Source organism: Lacerta agilis, chromosome 2 (genome assembly GCF_009819535.1).
Source record: "Lacerta agilis isolate rLacAgi1 chromosome 2, rLacAgi1.pri, whole genome shotgun sequence".
Taxonomy (NCBI): domain Eukaryota; kingdom Metazoa; phylum Chordata; class Lepidosauria; order Squamata; family Lacertidae; genus Lacerta; species Lacerta agilis.
The window spans coordinates 20361102-20382878 of NC_046313.1; the positions used below are offsets into that span (position 1 = coordinate 20361102).

At 41.5% G+C, this 21777-nt stretch overlaps 1 protein-coding gene across 3 annotated transcripts in view; it reads right to left on the reverse strand.

The window, feature by feature from the left end:
• The window catches only part of PITPNC1 (phosphatidylinositol transfer protein cytoplasmic 1), a 132122-nt gene that overhangs the window by 20027 nt on the left and 90318 nt on the right, over window positions 1-21777 (reverse strand). For all 3 annotated transcript variants that reach the window (XM_033138882.1, XM_033138881.1, XM_033138880.1), the window contains 2 exons: window positions 12092-12187; window positions 2018-2173 (listed from right to left, as the gene is read on the reverse strand). In XM_033138882.1, the coding sequence (XP_032994773.1) occupies window positions 2018-2173; window positions 12092-12187 (252 nt within the window). The remainder of the gene's footprint in view (window positions 1-2017; window positions 2174-12091; window positions 12188-21777) is intronic.

The following is a 21777-nucleotide window of genomic DNA, read 5'->3' on the forward strand; positions in this document are numbered from 1 at the left end:
AGGACTCTGTTCCTTCTATTTACAAGGTTAATAGTGCAAATATGTACAGTGCAGAGCTCCAAAATCCATGACCTGCTTAGTCACTCCCAGATTCCGGAAGTGGCGCTTTTCGGGAGCGCCCCCAGCAAAAGAACTTCGGCACCCCAAACCTCCTCCTCCCCTCTTTGCGTTTTACTCCTCTACGCAACTGGGGCGGCGGAAGCATTGTGTTTTCCTCCCTGCCAGCCTGGCTAGGTGAGCGCTGGGGCTCTGCAGCATACTCAAGCCCCCTCCTCGCCTGACTGGCTTCCTGTCTCTCCTCCCTGCTAAAGGACGTCCCGCTTTCCTCACTGGAGGTGTTGCTGCTGTCCCCGTGGCGCTGGGGCTCTCTGTATTTCCACAGCCCCTGCACCATCCCACTTAGAACTGATAGTTCCCTGGCAGTAGGTTTCCCTGAAACACCGCCTATTGCATGTGTTAGGCTGCCTTTGTAAGTTGAGCCATCACAATCCGGTGGAATATAATGGAGAAAAGTGGTAGCCCATCTATCTGCCTCTTGCCTTTCCCTTGCAAGCTGACTGAGACACTATCAGCTGCATCCCTGCTGAGCATGCAGCTGTCAGTGGTGACTATGCTGTGTTGGGGCTACCAACCCAGATGCTGAATGAGCAGTTCCCAGCTGCATGCCCCGCACCAGAGCATGTTGATGCCACTGGCAACTGGGCTGGACTGGGACAGACCTCCCACTTGCATGTGCTCATTATGCCCATCTCAGCTGTGGAACTGCAGAGCATACAGAATCTGGCGATGATTAGGCTTGGCAGGGACTTTCTGCCTGTCTGCACTCCCTGCACATGCAGCCTGAATTTTATTACATAGGACTCTAGATGCTAGTAACTAGAGCTCCCGGTCGCAGTGGATAAAAAGAATTATTTACATTCATGCTTCACAATATTAACATGGGGGGGGGGGGAGAATAGCAACTGCATTTGTATCCTGCTTTCCCCAAGGAACTCAGGGTGGGGTTTTCCTAGTTCATGTTCATGACAGCATGCAAAGCGATAATGGCTTGCCCCAAGGCCACTTAGTAAATTTAACGGCTGAATAGGAATTCGCACTTGGATCTCCCTGATCCTGGCCTAACGTTCTGCTCATTTCACCTTGCTGGCTGCATCCATCACAATGCTGTATGATCACAGCATCATGGTGACAACAACTGTTTCATGGCTTGTTTCTCCAAAGATCTGTATGTTTTCAAGTTCTCCTTGCCTCATGCTTTCATAGCCTGGTGAACGTGTAGACTATAGTGGCCAAACAAACCATGGTTAAGGGAGGATGCGGGGTTCACATATCAAGCCAGTGTTAAAACAAACCAAGGTTAATAGGCCAACAAAAAACCATGGCTTCAGATTATGGTTTATTGATAGTAGCAAAAAAAAAAAAACAACAACCCCATAGTTAACATTGACTTCTGGTTGTTGCTTTTTTCTCCTTATTTCCTTTTGACTCCTGGCATTCTTTTTTTCTGGACATCATACACAGGTAGATTTATAAATGGATTCTTATGCATAGACCTCATATTATGTGTAGTCATGTATATCAAGATATAGCCACACATGTCTCACTGAGATAAATAGGATTGTAATACAATTAAGAAGAGTGCAGATTTGCATGGAAATTGTCCTTATTGCGACAGAAGCGTTCTACCTTTCTTCAGAATAAATCGACAAATTATTTCATGCCATGTAATTGTTTGCACCGCTGTTTGTTTTTTGTTGAAGAAGAGTTCTCCTTTGAAGGTGTTTGAGGATCTTGTAGCAACTAAATTGGTTTCAACTGACGACATGCAAACTGTTTCAAAATCTGTGGTGCTTTATACATTAAACCCCTGGCTAAATATATGGACAGAGTTTGTAATTGGAAACACAGAAACCAGATCTGCACATCAACTTCCTAGCTTATACACACTACTGTTTCTGTTCATATTCACGTACATAACAGGATGGCAAGAGAGACTGGGAAACCGTCTTTCACTCACCTTGTGAACGAACTGCTCCACTCGAGTCTGAAGCCCCCATACTTCAAATTTCACAGTCACCAGTTTGTAGGAACACATGATGGGCTCTTGAGTGTCTCTCCAGCCTTCTTTTAATAGGCCTCTCCCAGTCTTCTCTGATTTGAAGTGTTTAGGATCCTGCAAAATGGAAAGGAAAGAACTCTAGGAGATAATGAATTCATGCTGGAAAAGTATCTGTGCTGGAATATTATATAAAATTATTGATAAATGGGATAGAAGAGTAACACACTTCAAAAGGGCTTTGTCCTGCTAGTAATAATTAACCAGCTTCAGCTGCAGTAATGTAAGCCAAGCCAGTGGATCAGGAATAACTTGCACTAGTTTCCTGTGACCTAAGATATATAAGAAGTGCCCAGTACCACTTCTGGTCACGCTTTGACATCCTCTTATCATGTCCCAATATACAACTCAGCTGCTAACTGGTGCAAGACCACTTAAGGTTTGCACATTTCTTTCCACAGAAGTGAAATTAAGTCTTGAAGCTCTTTGCTGAATATGTGCGCTTAAGTACAGTGGTCCTTTGATTCTCAAACTTAATCCTTTCCGGGAGTCCGTTCAACTCCCGAAACTATTCGAAAGCCAAGGCGCAGCATCCAATTGGCTGCAGGAGCTTCTTGCACTCAACCGGAAGCGGACATTCAGCTTCCAAAAAACATTCGCAAACCAGAACACTTACTTCCAGGTTTGTGCTGTTCAAGAGCCAATTTGTTTGACAACGAAGCCGTTCGAGAACCAAGGTACCACTGTACAGTAGGCACCCCAACCACATTCACAACAGGTTTGGCTCAATAAATAACACATTGGATTTGATTTTGGTTTGAGTAGTTTTTGGTTTTACTCCCAATTCATACTTGGGCTGTGTATAGACACCCAACAAGTCCCATCAGCAGAAGCCCTGCGTAATGACTTCCACTTACCCAACAGGGCTTCTCCCAGTCTCCTCCCCGCAAAATTGGCTCTAGGGGAAGTGAGAAGATCCCCCAAAACAGCACATGGGGGGAGAAGAAGGGGGACTCGTTCTACCTGGGAAGGTGAAATGTTTGCACTGATGGAACAATCTGAAAAGCACAGTGTTGAATTCTGAAGGTCTGTGGGAATGACTTCCAACTTTAATCCTACGTTGCGATTAAATCTAGCATTCGGGAACTGGAAAACTACAAATAGACAGGTATTTTTAAAGCTATTTTATTGTTAGTAATTGTAAACCAGTCTGTGATGTTCTGTTTCTGTTTTTGGTTGTTATGTTTATGGGCTTAAAGCCGAAATAAAATGAGTTTACAAATAGACAGGATAAAGTGGGAGACCCATTTATGAGAAAAGGATTATTAATACCTGTCAGGGTGCTGCCCTCACCTCAAGGCAAAGAGTTGCCAGGGCTTTATCGGTATCGCGAGCCCCCGCCCCAACTGCTTAGCAATTCATCTTCCTCCAGTGAGGAAGGCAGTGATCCCTCTAGTGGGGAGGGAGAGATGGGACCGGGAAGTAGGAGTCAGGGCTCTGACAGGGAAGGAGACCCCTCGCACCAAGCAGAGGCTGGAGGGGAGACACCTCTTCCATCTCCCCACTTGCGCAGGGGGGAAGAACGCAGAGTGGGTAGGCGGGGGTTCCGCATCCCGCGGCTTTTATGCTGGGCAAAGAACCGCAAGGGGTCATTCCCGGACTCTGGCGAAGGATGAGCTAGACGTACTTTTTGTCGCTGCACTGTACATATCTGCACAATAAAGAAACTTAGTTTAGGAACCTCGGAGTCAGGCTGGTTACTCATGAGCAATCACTGAACAACCTTACAATACCTTTTCTGATTGCAGCACTTCTCCTAGTTCCATACTGTTCTGTAACCTGGTGCACATGGTAATGCCTTAATCATTTAAATGTATTAAATAAAGGGCTTGTCCATGTGGCGGCTTGATCTCACCAAAACCCAATTTTTTCAGTTTGAATTTGATCTCAGCAGTCCACATCTGTATGCCTTTGAAGTTGAATCCTTTTTCATTCTACTAGGAATGTCATGTTGGACAGTGTCCTTGAAGCGACTGGTATGAGTTTGGCCAAACTGCGGGAGGCAGTGGAGGATAGGGGTGCCTGGCGTGCTCTGGTCTATGGGGTCACGAAGAGTCGGACACGACTGAACAACAAGGAATGTCGTACTTATTAGCCAATTCCTTTCCCCTGCCACTCCCTTCATTTCACAGAACCATAGAATTGTAGAGTTCGAAGAGACCTTGGGGGTCCTCTAGTCCAACCCCCTGCAATGCAGGAATCTCAACTAAAGCACCCATCTTACATGGCCATCCAATCTCTACTTAAAAACCTCCAATGAAGAAGAAGAAGAAGAAGAAGAAGAAGAAGAAGAAGAGGAGGAGGAGTTTGGATTTGATATCCCGCTTTTCACTACCCGAAGGCGTCTCAAAGCGGCTAACATTCTCCTTTCCCTTCCTCCCCCACAACAAACAATCTGTGAGGTGAGTGGGGCTGAGAGACTTCAAAGAAGTGTGACTAGCCCAAGGTCACCCAGCAGCTGCATGTGGAGGAGCGGAGACACGAACCCGGTTCCCCAGATTACGCGTCTGCCGCTCTTAACCACTACACCAAGCTGGCTCCAAAGGACACCTTCCAAAGGAGTCCATTCCACTGTGCATCTGCGCAAGTGATGTAGTGCTTATGCGTGAAGCCCTTATCATCATCATCATCATCATCATCATCATCATCATTATTCCTCCACAAGATGTGTGATTTATTGACTATGTATTGCTCTAATGCCTGAGATTTCATTTTATGCAGAAAGCTGAGAGTTTAACAGTAAAAAAACAAACAAACAAACCCACAGCTGCTCCATTGCCAAAAGTACACCCAACTGCTGCAAAAGGAATAAGAAAGAAAACAGAAGTAAGGGGCATGGAAAGAGGAAGTTGGCAAGCAGAAACCAGATCCACCCAGAGAGGAAAAAAATGATGTAAAAAGTCTGCTTCCCACACTGCTGTGGTTTCAATGCAACCCAAAAAATTAGATCGAGGTTATGTTATTCTTCATATAGCGAACATATACCAAAATCCACGTTTAGTTTGCAGTACATAACAGTTTTTAGCTTTACTCATGATTCTTTGTGTAGAACCAAATTATTATTAATAATTATTATTAAACTGGATGTGTTGGCATGATTTTAAGAGGATGCTTTAGCTGTGCTGCTCTATGTTAATTTGCAGTGTGATGGTTTTATGGTTTTTATTCATCATATAGATGTTTTATTGCTTGTAAGGAGTTTTCTAGCTTGTAAGGAGTAATACTAAAGATAAATACTGTATTGGCCTGAATACAGTGGTACCTCTACTTACAAACGTGATCCGTTTCGGGGTGCCGTTCAGGTGCACCCCGAAAAGTCCGTAAGTAGAGTGCTGCTACTGCCCGTGCGCAAAGCATCGCTTCTGCGCATGCACGAAGTGCGCAGGTTGCTTCTGCACGTGCAGCGAACCCGGAAGTAAACACTTCCAGGTTTGCTGCTGTAAGGTCCGTGGGATGGTTGCTTGCGAGTAACCAGGCAAGATTCCAAACCGTCTTTTAAGAGGTTTATTGTGCATGCTATTTACAGTGCAGAGCTACAAGTTCATGTCTGTATCACTCACTCACAGAATCTGGGAGTGGCCCCTTCCAGCTGTGACCCCAACATCAGAGTTTCAGTATACCAAATCTCCGCCTCCTCTCCCTACATTTCACCCCTCTGTGCACTTGGGGCGCCGGAACCGGCGTGTCTCCCTCCTCACCCGCTGAGCGAGGGGAGTGCAGGATCTCTCTAACATCCCCAGAGCCTCTGCTCTCAAGATCCAAAGCTGCCGGCTCCTCCCCGCTGGAAACCTTGCAGCTCCCACCGATGGAGGAGGAGGTGCTGCTGGTCAGGTGGGGCTGGGGCTCTCTGTAACATCCCAAGAGCCCTTCCACCACCCTGCGCTGAGCTGGGGACAGAATCATAGAATCATAGAGTTGGAAGAGACCACAAGGGCCATCCAGTCCAACCCCCTGCCAAGCAGGAAACACCATCAAAGCATTCCTGACAGTTCCCTGACAGCTTCATTCATAACCTGAAAAGCCACAATGTGAAGCAAACATAACACGAGGTATGACTGTATAAGTCTTACTCCCCCCCTCCAAATTCTGACTGTGAAAAGTTAAAAGTGTGGCTTAAATTCGCAACCTTACAAAAATTGGCTTTTATGATATCAATGCTGAAACAGACATATGGTAAAACGGAACGGGTGTGAGTGCCTGCATAATTTTTAGGGAGCGGCTTATATTGGGGTATTATCTTTTTTTCTCCTCCCCCCCCTGGAATTTTAAAGGTGCGGCTTATATTCGGGTACGGCTTATATTTGGGCCAATACGGTAACAACAACTACTGCTATTAATAGCAAGCGTCATATACTTTTTAAGGTCATGGCCATTACTGATAATCAGTTTCAAATTAATTTGTTCACCTGAGTGACCAACAAATTCAACTTAGTGCTCAAACTTGTTAAATTTGGCAAGACTCAGAGATTGTGACTTTAGCACCACAGAGCTGTGAAGAACTATATTCATTTTCTAAATGGCAATAAAAATAAGAGCTCTTCACACAATTTCCCCACTCCCAGCAAAAACAAACTAGAGCTTAATCTGATGAATAGAAATGTTATTAAGACCAACTTGATTATTAAACTGAAATGAGTATGTATGGATTCTGAATTCAAGTGATATATAATCATACAGTGAAGGAAAATTAGTTAAGGAGGAATTTTTTACCTTTATTTCTATAATATTGTGACCCAAGATTAGAAAATAGCATATATTTAAATTAATCTTTTTTCACAACCTGAAATATAGGTTAAGCGTAAGCACAAGTTGTCTAAAATATGTATACAGTAATGTCTATTTTAAATATGGATTATATGCATTGGGTTCAGAGCAAAGTTAGAAATATGGTTTTAATGGGTGTCAGCCTTTCATAAAGCAACCTCCTAAAATATAGACTACCAGGACTATTAAAGCGAATTGGGCCATTCCGTGAAAAATGAGCCTGATAAGAATGCTAGATGAGCGCTGGACTTTGGTGAGGAAGATTCCAAACGTGCAGTCTAACCATTTTTTTAAAAGCTAAAGACAAAAGAAGTTTATTTTATGGACCTTCTTTTCAAAAGTCCACCCACGTAGTCTTCAGAGAAGTGTTCAAGTTAAAAGTTTTCTGATGATTGTCCCACCCGTGACAGCATTTTTTCCTTAATTTTGTATCGTTAAATTTCTTAAACTTAATTCCTGATTGCATAGTTGTAACCAATAAACATTGATTTAAACAGATATGCTGAGTTTATCATTGATTCACCTCCCAACTCACAGAGTTTTTCCATAAATCAAACTTATCTCAAGCTCCATGTCCTTTTTTTGTCCCACCCGTGACAACACTTTTAACATTTAATAAAATTGTCAAAAATATCCGTAAAAATAATAATAAATTAGTAAAATGTTCAGTATCTTATTAAGAACATAGTTTAAATTTTGGTTGTTAATTTTTATGTATATTTACATTGTTACACATGTGCGAATACCAAAAAACATGGTCAAAGTGTCCCACCCGTGACAATGGAATGGCCCAATTGCAGATTTTTGCTTTTGATGTTGCAGGTACTTCTGCAATGATGGTACCAGGTAGTTATTTACACTTTTATATTTTCCAAATAAGTGCTCATTGCCTTCACAATTATGCAAATCTGAAACATTTTCTTCAGTGTTTTCAGAACATATCTTTTTGAAAATATGATTGAAAATTGGTACAATCTCTCCCGCCCCTTAAAAAAAACAGAAGACAATAATTACATTTGGCTTCCTATTTTTCTTTGGACCCAACAGAAAATCAAGCATGGGCAGCAGTACTTCTGCCTTGTTAACCCTCAATACTGAACATGCTATTTTTAAAGCATTCTGCACTTGGCGTTACAATGTACTGAAAACATGGAGCAATTTATGCCATTTGCTAGCAAAATTATTCTGTCAAAATGAGGTTGCCTCATAAATTAGAGCTGACAGAAGCACAGAGGGGAGGAGAGGGACATTCTAAAGCAAGTTGATAAAAGAGGTCTTATTATGGTGCAAGTGGAACCATTATTTTCTAAGCCAGACAGATGCTGGCTGCATCCCTGTGACAGTTAAGCATGAGTGAGCTCCATTGCTCTGAACAGGCATCTGTGCTGGGGCGGAAAGAGCACAAAAACTTTCTTTAATTAAAAAAAAAAGATTCTCTTATTAAAAAGCGGATTTACATTTGCTCTGAAGACTAAAGCAAATAAAACAGCAGGCATCTAAAAAGAACCAGCCTCTGTGAGTTCAAGTGGACTTAAGATTTTATTTTTCTTTAATAGCACAGCACCACATTGGCTGCCTCCGAATAGAAAACTGTTTTTAAACAGAAGAGAGTTTCAATAGTTTGGGCTGCATGACATTGAGGTGGAGGGCAGATTAGTCAGCAGCAGCTCTTTGGATCCTGGTCACTGACTTTGGGCTGCATCTTATGTTAGACCCATTAGAATGAATGAACCTGACTAACTTCTGTCCATTAATTTCAATACACCTGATCTTAGTTGGATACAACCCTCTATTTCCAGATCTGTTCTGATTAACATTTTACTATTTGATTATCTTCAGTCTTACCTTAATCAATTTTAAAGATTTTTAGGGGAAAATTTAATGTTTATATTAGATACTCTTATTTTAAGCAGATCCTATCTCTGTAAGATATAATTTTACTACACGATTTCTTCTAATTAGCAGCAATGAGACAGTATCTCTTGTCATGCATGTGCTGAGCATGCTTAGCTGATATCCTACAATCTAGATTGAATGAGATACACACTGATTTTGACACATCATAAAAAGGTATTTCTTTTTTACAGACTGATTTATGGCTTATTCCAGAATGGAATATTGGACCATCAGTCTCTGAAAACTTTCTGGGGCGGGGGTGCCCTTTCTTCTCTCCCCCCCCCTCTGTATTTATATCTATCTAATTACTACTGTTATTTCAGGAACATTGGTATTCTATATACTGTATTACTATTTCAAAGGTTTATAGTCCAGAAAGTAAGTGAAGGAGGCGTTCCCCCCCCCCCCCTGGACCTGTGCCTGCAAATTATGTGTGCCCTTGAACTTAAGGGGCAGATGTTTTGTGGACTGTCCATTTGTAGAGAATATAGAAATAAAATTCACTAAGTTTTCCTTCATAGTAATATGCTAATTTAATATTAGTGCTGTGGTGCTTAGCTCTACATCAGAGATGAATGCCTACTGCTCTTTGGTCTCTTTGATTTTGGTGCTATGGTCCCACAATGCAAAAATACTCAAGGAGGGTACATAGTAGGGTAAGGTAGGGGTGTGGCCTGGGGAGAGGTTATGTGGCTGAGGAGTATGTGTCACACAGGAGGAGTTCTGAGGGCCAAATAAAGAGGCTTGGAGCACTGATCTGGCCCCTCTGCTTTAAGTGCTAAGATAAGAGATAAGGGGTGTTAATGCTAAGCACCAAAGTACTATTGGAGAAAAGCAAATACATTTACTTACTTTGAGCTTCTAGTTATTAATATTTTTATTTATTGAATTTGTATAGTTAATGCATGTTTAAATCACATGAGGGCACTGTTTTGTCTAAGTTAACTCTACTCTTAAAAGCTGAGCCATTTTGTTTCTTCTCTCCCAACATGTTGAGACAAGAAGTTTGCTATTCTCTTTCATCCTGCCAATAGAAATCTTGCATGAATAAAGCCTTTGAATTCCAAAACTGTAAATGATATTTTTGATTTAACTCACCAAAGCTGCAAGCTCTCCTAACAATAACTAAGATCCAAGATAAGCCTCTGGTTGATCTTTAAAAGGCAGCAGGTACAGGGTTGTTTCTGACTTTAGTGCTGCAACAGTTCTTTGGCAGTAAATGGGAGCATTTTTGTCCACCCTCAAGATTTCTTGTTTGCAACTTTAGCTTGAGTTCAAGGAAGGTCGGCAAAGCAATATTCTTCATTTGCAGTCATAGCTTGAGTCACCTGATGTCATGATGTCAGGTGGATGGTTCCACAAAGGTCAGAATGGTCCATCAAGGATAGGCCAGCTCTGTATCCAGCCCTGTAGCTGGATCCAATTCCATATCTGTGCTTTACAGGGCCAACACAGGACATTCTGCCGCTGTAGGCAACCCACCCCACAATGCCCAAGCTGGGTCTCTGCCCCTTGCAGCTGCACTGTTGCCCTTCTTACTCTTAGGCCCAGGGATTTCCAAAGAGACACAGTTGCATGGTTGTCTTCTTTCAGACAAAACTGCAAATGGGACTCTCAAACAGGGGTCAGCAACAATGTGGTGGGCCGGACTATATTTTTTTTTGGGGGGGAATGAATGAATTCCTATGCCCCACAAACAATGCAGAGATGCATTTTAAATAAAAGCACACATTCTACTCATGTGAAAACATGCTGATTCCCTGACCGTCCGCAGGCCAGATTGAGATGGCGATTGGACCGCATCCGGCCCCTGGGCCTTAGGTTGCCTACCCCTGCTCTCAAATTAGAATGGAGAGAGCTTTTTTCACCCTTTCCACTGTGGGAGAGGCATCCTCTGGGAAAATGGGAGAGCTTTTGATTCTGTTTCAAAGCTTCAATATTCAAAAATTATGTCAATACTAGCTATCCAACTGTTAACATTTTAGACACTGTCTCAAAACACTTCATAAAAGTGTATTCTTGAAGAAAGAATCAAGGCTAGGGGCTTTGGTCTTCATGTAGCTTATTATCTACTCCAACTGGGAATTATAATAATTGCCTTCCAGACTTTTTGCTAAAGATGGAGGATGAGGGCAGACTTTTCAGCTCATCACCCATGTTGTTTCTGGTCTACAGCCCTTAAAACAGGTCACAACTGTTGCCTTCAGCATTTAGTATCATATATGGTTTCAGCATTATACCACTGTGTTAATGTATAGAAAGTCAACATAAAATGTTTAGATTTAGCCTTTTGTCAACTCCATAATGATAATAGCAGTTAGGCATAAGATGTGTTGCTGCAGTGTAATAAATGTTATTGATGTTGTAAATTTTCATGTAGATAATTGAATAACTTTGCCCATGAGCTATGACAAATAGAGCCCATTTGCTGCCAAGATATATTGGATTTTGTATGCTGCAAAATCGTATCGTGTCACTCAGTTTAATAGTGTATTATTAGAAATATGAAGGCATATTAATTCTATGGAAATTCCCTGGAGCTGTCATTTCCATGCAACAAGAAAAGTATTGAGTAAAGTCAAAACGATATGCAACTAAGTCATTCCAGCACATATTTACTGGTACGTAAAGCATTTTATGGTGCTGGAGGAGACTCTTGAGAGTCATATGGACTGCAATAAGATCAACCTTATCCATCCTTAAAGAAATCAGCCCTGAGTGCTCACTGGAAGGGCAGATCCTGAAGTTGAGGCTCCAGTACTTTGGCCACCTCATGAGAAGAGAAGACTCCCTGGAAAAGACCCTGATGTTGGAAAAGATGGAGGGCACAAGGAGAAGGGGACGACAGAGGATGAGATGGTGGGACAGTGTTCTCGGATCGACTGGCATGAGTTTGGCCAAACTGCGTGAGGCAGTGGAGGATAGGGGTGCCTGGCGTGCTCTGGTCCATGGGGTCACGAAGAGTCGGACACGACTGAACAACAACAAAAGCATTTTAACTCAGCTCTTTAGCCAAAAAGGCCCATGGAGCAGCTTAAGCTTCATATTTAAGACAATCCCTGCTTGCAGACTTATATTATAAAAGTCATGACAAATGTAAGGAAAAAGGTGTGAGAAGGGAGGAGGAAAAGAAAGTGTAATGCACTTAATCGGCACTTGGTGGGTGCAAAAATTCTTATCACTTGGTAGGATCAGAAGAGATATCCAAACTACACTTGGTCAAGACTATTTATCCCAGAGCAGTATGGATGTCTGAATGGGCTTTCTGCACAATGCAAATCTACACTGCTCAAGAGCATTAAGGTCTTTACCTACCTCTGATTCTTTGTAATAGCGCTCAGGAATTTCGTCGCAGGCAATATCAATAAAGCAGACTTCTCTCTCAAGATCTTTGGCTTCATTATCAAATATCTGCAAGATGTAAAACAAACACACTTTAATGTTCTGATGGGCATGTAGTCTAAACTTAATCATGAATGTTATGAACCGGTAACAGCTTGTCTTAAGGAACAAAGGCGCTGGTTCCAAAAACAGCAGAGTATGTTCTTGGCAATATCTCATAGTTACAGGCTGGCACCATGTGCAACTACAAGCAAGATTCTCAAAATATGGAACAAAACTCTGAGATATTTCATTCTCATACACACACACACACACACACACACACACAATATTTTGGACTTCCATCAACCACGTCTAGAGATTTCCCGTTACAGGTGGGTAGCCGTGTTGGTCTGCCATAGTCAAAACAAAATCGAAAATTCTTTCCAGTAGCACCTTAGAGACCAACTGAGTTTGTTCCTGGTATGAGCTTTCGTGTGCATGCACACTTCTTCAGATACCCATCTTCATAACAATCTTGTATTTCCATAATTTCACTATTACTTTTAATAATCCACAGTGGTACCTCTGGATGCAAACGGGATCCATCTGGAGCCCTGTTCACATCCTGAGCAGAACGCAACCTGCAGCACCGCTTCTGTGCACGCACGGGTTGCGATTCGGCGCTTCTGCGCATGCACAAACTGCTGAACCCGGAAGTAACCCGTTCCGGTACTTCCGAGTTTGGCGCGTTTGTAACCTGCGCCGTTTGCAACCCGCAGCGATCGTATCTAGAGGTATGACTGTATAACAAATTATCCTTTTCCTAAATTTTCTCTGTAATATTTCATATAGTCCTCCTTACAAAACTTCTTGCAATCCTACTAGCGTAATTCGTTGTTTACAGTTGTTCTTCAAATAGTTCTCAAATTTATTCCAATCTTCCAAGAACCTCTGGTCCCACCGGTTTCGAATTCTCCCTGTCATCTTATCCAATTCTGCATAGTAAAACTCTGAGACATTTCATTTGACAACATCAGAAGGCTTTCCAGTTCTTCAGTTTTTATTGTAATAATGATAGAAATGAGCAACGTGTTACAAAAATAATAAAAAATTACAGTTCTTCTTGCAATTGATAGTTTGGAAACATCATACAAGCAGTGTGGCCTAACTGCTCGGAGACACAACAGCTATTTCCCGCTGGTGACAGCCCCTCTGCCCACAGTAGCTCCTTGTGTCTCCTCTGGTACCTTGCTCCTAATATCCCAGTTGTTGCAAAAATACATAGAAATCCCTATTTTTAAAACATACTGTTCTTTGCTCAGCACTTTATTAATAAGTTATTAAGCAGTTCTAGGGGCAGTGCTGCTGGGTTTGGCTTCCTTTGGAGGAGGGAGAACTGGAGACTTAACCTGTCTTTGTAATATGGCTCATTTGTGAATTTGCTGTATTTATAAATTTATGTGTAGAGTCTCACTTAAAGCATTCCTACAAGGCCAGCAGACTCAATAATAATAATAATAATAATAATAATAATAATAATAATAATAATAATAATAATAATTTATTTATACCCCGCCCATCTGGCTAGGTTTCCCCAGCCACTCTGGGCAGCTTCCAGCAGAATATTAAAATACAATGATTCATCAAAAATTAAAAGCTTCCCTAAACAGGGCTGCCTTCAGATGTAATAATAATAATAATAATAATAATAATAATAATAATAATAATATCAGATCATCAGAGAGATGTCCTGTGCCACCAAGGTGTTTTTAGTCAGCTCACCTCTTGCTTTCTCCATCACACTTGTGATGGTGCACACTGGTCAAAAGTTACTCCTCCTCCATCTGTAATGCTGTGGATGAAGTCTGGTTGTGGTTTGTTTACATAAACAGTAAGTCAAGAACAAACCTTAGTTACCACTTGACGTTTGTTTGGAGGAAATAAACCATGAGCCTGGTTTTGGATGACATGTCCAGCCAGACTGTGGCTTGCATTTTCTGTGGTGCAGCAGGAGCAGGGGAGGAGCATCCCAAAAACTTTTGGAGGAGCATGTACCAACACACTGCTCATTCACAATAAACCACAGTTGGTTTTAAAACAATGATTTTGTGTGATATGTGAACCAGGCCACACATGCACTCCTCTTAGCACAGGGTTGTGACACCACCTCCCTCAAACTACAGTGGTACCTCAACTTACGAATTACTCGACATACGAACTTTTCGAATTACGAATTTAAAAAGTGTCCGCACGCCTACGAATTTTTCGACATCCGAAGGACATCCGTTGGCGGTTTTAGATGCGGTTTACTCGACTTACGAATTTTTCAACCTACGAATGTGCATTCGGAACGGATTAAATTTGTAAATTGAGGTACCACTGTATTTGATTCAAAAAGTCACACAGATGTTATACTACAGGGACGTTCAACAGGTCGGTCACGATCTACTGGTAGATCATGGGGTGTCCGTGGTAGATCGTGGTCTATCGCAAGATCCTTCCCCCTCCCCCAAAAAAGCTCAGCAACTTTGGCTTCCTAAAAAAAGCTCAACTTTTTGTCAATCCAATGGGTAGATCACCGCCAGTTTTTTTTAAAAGTGGGAATAGATCGCAGTCTCTTGTAAGTTGGACATCCCTGCTATACTAGAAGAGTAACATGAACTTTGCACAGGCCTGCTTTCCCTGTTGCACATAACAATAGCCAGGCTGCAGAGCACTGAGATATGAACCAAGGTTTTGTTGACTTACAGGTTGATGTTTCAGCCACTATGTTGCCCCTACTCTCTTATCCATTGTTAAATTAAGAGGTAATTTTCCATCTCCCCCAACCTCTTTCAACTGGAACTTAAAATCAGAATGACTCATTATTTGAGTGCCTGAATCTTAATTCATCCATACTTCTTTCTTGCACTGTATCACAGATGGAAGTTTAATCCCTCTAGATTTCTCATTAGTAGAAAAATAAGGAGCCATTAGTGTACAAGATTTATTTCTGTTTAGGGCTAATTCTCCTGGTGCTTCCTCTAGCCAAATACCCTAGAATTCTCTTGAAGCCTGCAGGGGAGATAATTTGATTGGTTTTGCAATCAGGCTGTGGATATTTAAGTTTGGCTTTTTTTAAGTGATTAAAGCTGATGGAAAGAAACATAAGGCTCCCAATCTGCGTCTCTATATTGGCAAGGAGCAGGAAGCAAATGGCAAGAACATTTTGTGTTCCTAACAATGCAGGGATTGTAGAAAGGCCTAATAAATATTATGATATCCAGAGGAAATTAGGGAGGTTTCAGGTTTTTGGAAGCAATATATTATGACCAAACCAAGGATTGTCATGTCAGACCAAAATTCTCATTGAAAGTTTAAACTATGGTTTAAATTAGGAGTAGGATTCTCCTGCTTTCAGGCTAAACAGGGCCTCCGCACCTGGCCTGAGAGGCCATTTTTCCGAAACCATGCCCATTTGCCCCACCCCAATATCATGTGATGTCAAGTGTGGTTCAGTTAGAGACACAGCTGCACAAAATCCTGTTTTGATAAGAGCCTATGGGGTTTTGTTTAAAGTGGAATCTTAATTATTTTATCTGCTTAATGGCTTAATTTTACAATGATCCCAAACTTGTCTATCATAAACACTAGTGTCTGCTTCAGACAGTGCTATTTAAGATGATAGGATCACTGAATTTTGCTTCCATAGGTCACTGCTGACAAGGACAACTAGCACCAGTTCTAAAAATCCAGCCAATTGCAAATACCTCTAGCAAAATTCAGTAAACAAGACAGCAGTGCTTCTAAAAGATAATTTTTTCTGAATAGCTCTGATAACATAATGCAAGATGAGTGCTCTTTTACACTTTGTGCCATACTAGTTTGACAGATGGATTCAAAGTACTTTACTGATCGATAGGTGCAGTGCTAAAAGCAAAGCAAACGTATTTTGAAGGCTATAATGGAAGAACTCTCCCTCAGAGGCAAAATCCTGCGAAGGCTGCTATACTGCTGTTTCAAATGGAATATATTAAAAGTACTCTATATTTGTCAGCAGGAACTGGGAAACATCTGCATTCACATGTCACACCAACACCAGCAATCCCCAAAAAATGTAGTCTGGCCCCCCACAAGGTCTGAGGGACAGTGGACCAGCCCCCCTGCTGAAAAAGTTTGCTGACTCCTGGTTTACATAGTGTTATGTGCGAACCAGATGACACTATACACAGTTTTGTCTGAACTTGGACAACATGCTAGGCTGCAAAACAGAAGCAAAAGCTTCCATGTCCCTTCTCATGCTACGCTGGAAGAAAAAGGAGGAGGAGGGAGGATCACAGTGGCTCGTTCTAGTAACGCCAAATTATAGCTTAGCATTACATCAATTACATGAATTTTAAACACTGTTAGTAGATATACTATCATGCTGGATGCAAAGGAGTGTTGGGAGGCCCCAGCTGGGGAACCCCCCAGGGAAGAAGCCAGGGGATTGGTGGTGGGACGACAAGAGTGGTCAGAGAGAGAAGAGGGAGCAGACTGGGAGGAGGAGGTGTCGGAAGATGAAGAGCTAACAGAGTTTAGTGAGCGGGAAGAAATTGCATCAGAGAGCAGTCCAGAACCACAGGCAGCAGCGGAAGTTGGAGAGGAGGGGGGATCAAGGGGCAGAGATGAGGCAGGCCGCTGAAGAAGCCATGGAGTCTCTCCTTCCTGCTGTGACCAGCTCCTCTCCCCTCTGGTCTCCCAGAACCTGCAGGGGTGTGAAGAGGGCGGAGTAAAGACAGATGAGGTGAAGAAATCTCAGGTTGTTTGGGAAGAACCCAGGGAGGAGGAGACTTAGGGAGCTGTGGGAAGGCAGGGAACTTCAGTCCTCATTGGGGCAAGACCTGCTGGGAAGAGTTGCTGTGTTCACTAGGCCTGAGCTGTTTTGTTTCTTTGAATAAAGAGTTAACTTCACTGATACCTTGTATTATTCCTGCCTTCCCAAATCCCACCTTGATGTATACTGATATTTATCCACATTTTTTAACTTACATCTGTGGGGATCATAATCCAGGCTTGTAGCACTCAAAAGTAGGCAACTGGAAACATGATAAAATAGCAAAGCTCATAACAATGCATCTTAATCACAGACTTTGTCCTTGTTGTTCAGCACTGAATTATCACCATAGTGCAACAACATACCAAACAGTGGGAAAAAGTGGGGGGGACGGGGACGGGACAAAAACTCAGCAATTAATAGCAGTGAAAAACTTTTGCCTTTGACAAAGTGGGATTTACAAGTGATTCAGGCATAAGCATGAATATTTTACATAACAAATAAATAAATTACATAACAAATATTTTTTTTTAAAAAAAGTATGTACTAAACTACAAAGTAACCTTTTAGCTAGCTAATCCAGGCATCTCACTACTAATACAATGCTTAAAAATCAACTATAAACTGTGCATCAAACTAGAATCTTTAGAAGTAAAAATATTGTTTAAAATTCTATATCTTTCAAAGAAATTTTATTTTAGTTTCTAAGACGACCCTAAGCACACTTATTTAGGAGCTAGTCTAACTGAACTCAGCGGGACTTATTTCCAAGTAAATGTACACAGGAGAGGTTGCAACTCCAAGCACTGGTCTCTTCGCAGTTGCTGGTTAACTGGCTCTGATCTTCTCTGAAAACTGCACCTAACTCTACTATCCAGAATGCAGCCATGGAAATTCACAAGGGCCTTGCTACTGGGCAACCAACCATGCTTAGTAGGAGAACATCAGGCAGGCAGTAATGTTTGCATAAGCTTTAAAACTAAAACCTAAGGTTCCCAGAGGTTAGCCTGTTCTTTTTTGAATCAGGTTACTGTATACTTTGTGCATTTGTATACTGTGTGCATTTTAATAAAAGCAATGCATGCAGTGCTAGTGCTTTCCCCTCTCCTTTGCAAGAAACAAGAACTAGAGAAATATTATGGCAAGGTGCCAGTAAGCTCCAACTTGTGATTCCAATCTTTGCGAACTGGCATTAACCCTGAACTGCTGTTGGCTTGTATTCAGCAATATAGAAGCAGCTGACAATCCCTTGTGTCAGCATTTCCACTGCAAATCTTCAGCTTTCTTACACTTCTAACTTGGCCAACTAAATGCAAATTTTGCTTTTTTTTAAAAAAACAACAACACCCTAATTTCTTAAATGCCTGTTTCTAGAAAAGATTCAAAGCATACAAAAAGTGAAAACGAAACAATATAAAACAACAACTTAATGTCCTAACTACCTCACCCTGGCAGACAAAACAACAGGGATAAATCAGCTTAAAAAGACATAAAAGCAGTTATCACATCCCTGGAAAAATGCCTGAAAAACATGCTGATTTATGCAAATATAGCTTCCCCCCCCCCTCCAGGTTCAGGAATTTGGGTTATTTTGTGGGAACAATTCATTTCATATGCGAGAATGCAATGCCTTTTGATAGGAGTCTAACAACCATTATAATTTGTGTAATCACACTAAATTAGCCATTAATACTTTATGGATGTAGAACCCCACTGCACCTGTTTTCTGCAGCAATGAATTTACTTAGCTTGCTTATGAATACACCTCATTGCATATCATTACCCTCAAAATCAAATATACAGTTTGCTTCCCTCTAATTACAACATGGTCTATTCATTGAATTTACTTATATTATATGAAGCTCCACTGGAAATAGTGTTATTTTATGATGCTATGGGGCTTCATTTAAAGTGGAATCTCAGTTATTCTATCTACTTAATGGTTGTTTTTACAATGAGCCCAAACTTGTCTATCATAAAGACTGGTGCATGCTTCAGACAGTACTGCTTAAAATGATACAATACCTGAATTTCCTAAACTGAGAACAGCCTAAATTCCCTGCATGCCTTGCTGAATTTTTGGCAAAAGCAAATAAGTGGAGAACTATCATTCTGCAATCTGTGCCGAAACAAAACAGACTCTAGTCTCTAATGCTATATGTATCAATCTAAAAATGCTTTCAACATGGGCAGACATAACTAGAGATGTCTTCTACATTTTTGTTCACTTACTTTTCCAATAATAAAGATGCTCAATTTAGTTTGCACAGTACCGTCTTATAATATTCTTCAGCAGTTCCCAAACTTCCCCCACATGAACTACATGAACATGGGGAAACCCAGCCAGATGGGCGGGGTATAAATAATAAATTATTATTATTATTAACATTGCTGAGGACTTTGGTGGATCAACCATTTTTCTGCCTGTTGTAGCAATTGTAATGTACTGTATGACTTTTAAATGTAATTCTATTGCTTCTTTTATTTCTTATATTTTATTTTATATTATTGTACTACAACTTGAAAGTCACTGAAGTCAGGTTGTATAGGATCTTCACATATGTGCTGTAGACCTCTGACCATTAAGTCCAGTCGCGGATGACTCTGGGGTTGCAGCACTCAACTCAACTTGGCTTTACTGGCCAAGGGAGCTGACCTTTGTCCGTAGACAGCTTCCAGGTCACATGGCCAGCATGACTAAGCCGCTTCTGGCGAAACCAGAGCAGCGCACGGAAACGCTGTTTACCTTCCTGCTGGAGCGCTACCTATTTATCTACTTGCACTTTGACGTGCTTTTGAACTGCTAGGTGGGCAGGAGCTGGGACCGAGCAAAGGGAGCTTACCCCGTCGCGGGGATTCGAACTCCCGACCTTCTGATCGGCAAGCCCTAGGCTCTGTGGTTTAGACCACAGTGCCACCCGCGTCCCTATGTAAGATGGCTATTAATTATGGTCAGTAATTATGAAGGGAAGCCCAGATCCCAAGTTAGCTCTGTCTGATGGGGATAAGACACTGTATCTCAGGGTACCCAACATGATGACCTCCAGATGTCAATGGACTTTTCTCATCAGCACTCGCCAGCATGGCCAGTGGTCAAAGATGATGTGAGTTGTTGCCCCTGATGCCTCACTGGAAAACAACTTTAAAATGTACTCAAATTCAAAATTTATTGTGGCTATAAGCCCATAAAATCATGAAATATGCAATATAAAACATGAAGTTACAACAATCAAAATACACTTGAAGCACCAAGTCCACAGGAGACCGTATCGTGGCTGTCACCGAAAGACACAGACACAGCTCAAACACAGTGGTACTGAAACTGCAATCTAGGGGAGAAAAACAGAAATCTTAATGGTCGTATCGTTGGCCGCAATGCCTTTTTTGGGATAGAACAGAATTTAAAAACCTTGCCACCTGCAAGGTTATGTAAGAATCATTGTCTTGCAGGAGTAAGGCAAGGTGTGACTCTGCGGGCATGCCAACAAGTTTCTGAGTTATTGGTCTTAGTAATTTTGCCCTAGCCTCTCTATATAGAGGACAAGTGAAAATTATGTGATAAAGAGATTCCGTCGACTTCTTATCACAATCACATAGGGCAGAAACTAGGCCCTTGGAAAATCTATGTCTCAGGACATTAGAAGGAAAAACATTAAACCTCGCTTTGGTAAAAGCGAATCGGTGGGAAGCAGTAGAGAGGGAGGATAGATATAAAGGGACATGATGCATTGGGGTAACGCCAAAATTCTAAGGTGAACAACCCCCCCACCCAACATATAATTATGTTGTAGCTCCGAATCGTCCAATCTTTGTTTAATGAATCTTTTTGCAGAAGCAAGATCTAATTTTAGCGAATCTAAAGGAGAGATTCCAAAGAGCAAAAGTTTGGCATGAATTTTGCTAGTCCAAGGGTTTGCAAATTCGTCACGCCAAAGACACTGGACGAGATAATGGCAGGGTAATCTATGCCAAAGGGTTAACCAGTAGTTAAATACTTGTTTCCATAAGAGGGTTTCTAATGAAGGAATCTTCAGTTCTAAACGTATAGATGCATTACTAACACGTGAAGGAAGTTTTAAAAGCCAGCGAAAAAATTGATTTTGCAACACCTCCAAAGGTGCAGGATTTATCAAAATGGCCCAAAGTGGTGAGAGCATAAGTAAGAGTGGTAACAACTTTTGCATTATACACCTTTAGTGCCGAGGGGACACGTAAGGCTCCATCTGAGAAAAAGAACTGGAGGAGTGCATGGGATAGAGTTTTGCCCTTGTTAGTAAATCTTGAATTTGAGATTTCCAGCTCAGGTTATATTGGAAAACAATCCCTAGGGTATTGGAACTTAAAAAACTTGTTCTATTTTTACTCCACCAAGCTTCCACTGAAAAAGTTTCCGACTTCTGGAGAAAACTAATACTTTAGATTTTGAGTGGTTAATGATCAATTGGTTAGATTGACAATAAGCGGCAAAGATCTTTAAAGCCCTGCTTAGTCCAACCCTTGAGTAAGGAAGAATCACCGCGTCATCCGCATATAGAAGCAGCGGGCAGCGGTAGTTCGCGATGCGGGGGGCGTGGATGTATGCATACGACTCGTTTAGAGGGTAATGTAAATGACTAGTATGCTAGTGTTCCAAACAGTGCTGGCTGAGTGCATGTAGCAAAACTGGCTAAAAGACTCGTTAAAGAGGTTTTAAAAGGAAAATTAGTTATAGTGTATTTCCTTTGTTAATAAGCACAAGAATTTTATTTTATTAGCAATAATCAGTTCTTTGGAAAGAAACTGTGGGGTGACTCTGGTATGTTTTCCTTGGAACTGTACCGAAACCCTTTCTCCTCATTGCAAAGGATTATACATTTCTCTGCTGTTAAGCTTAACAAATGCT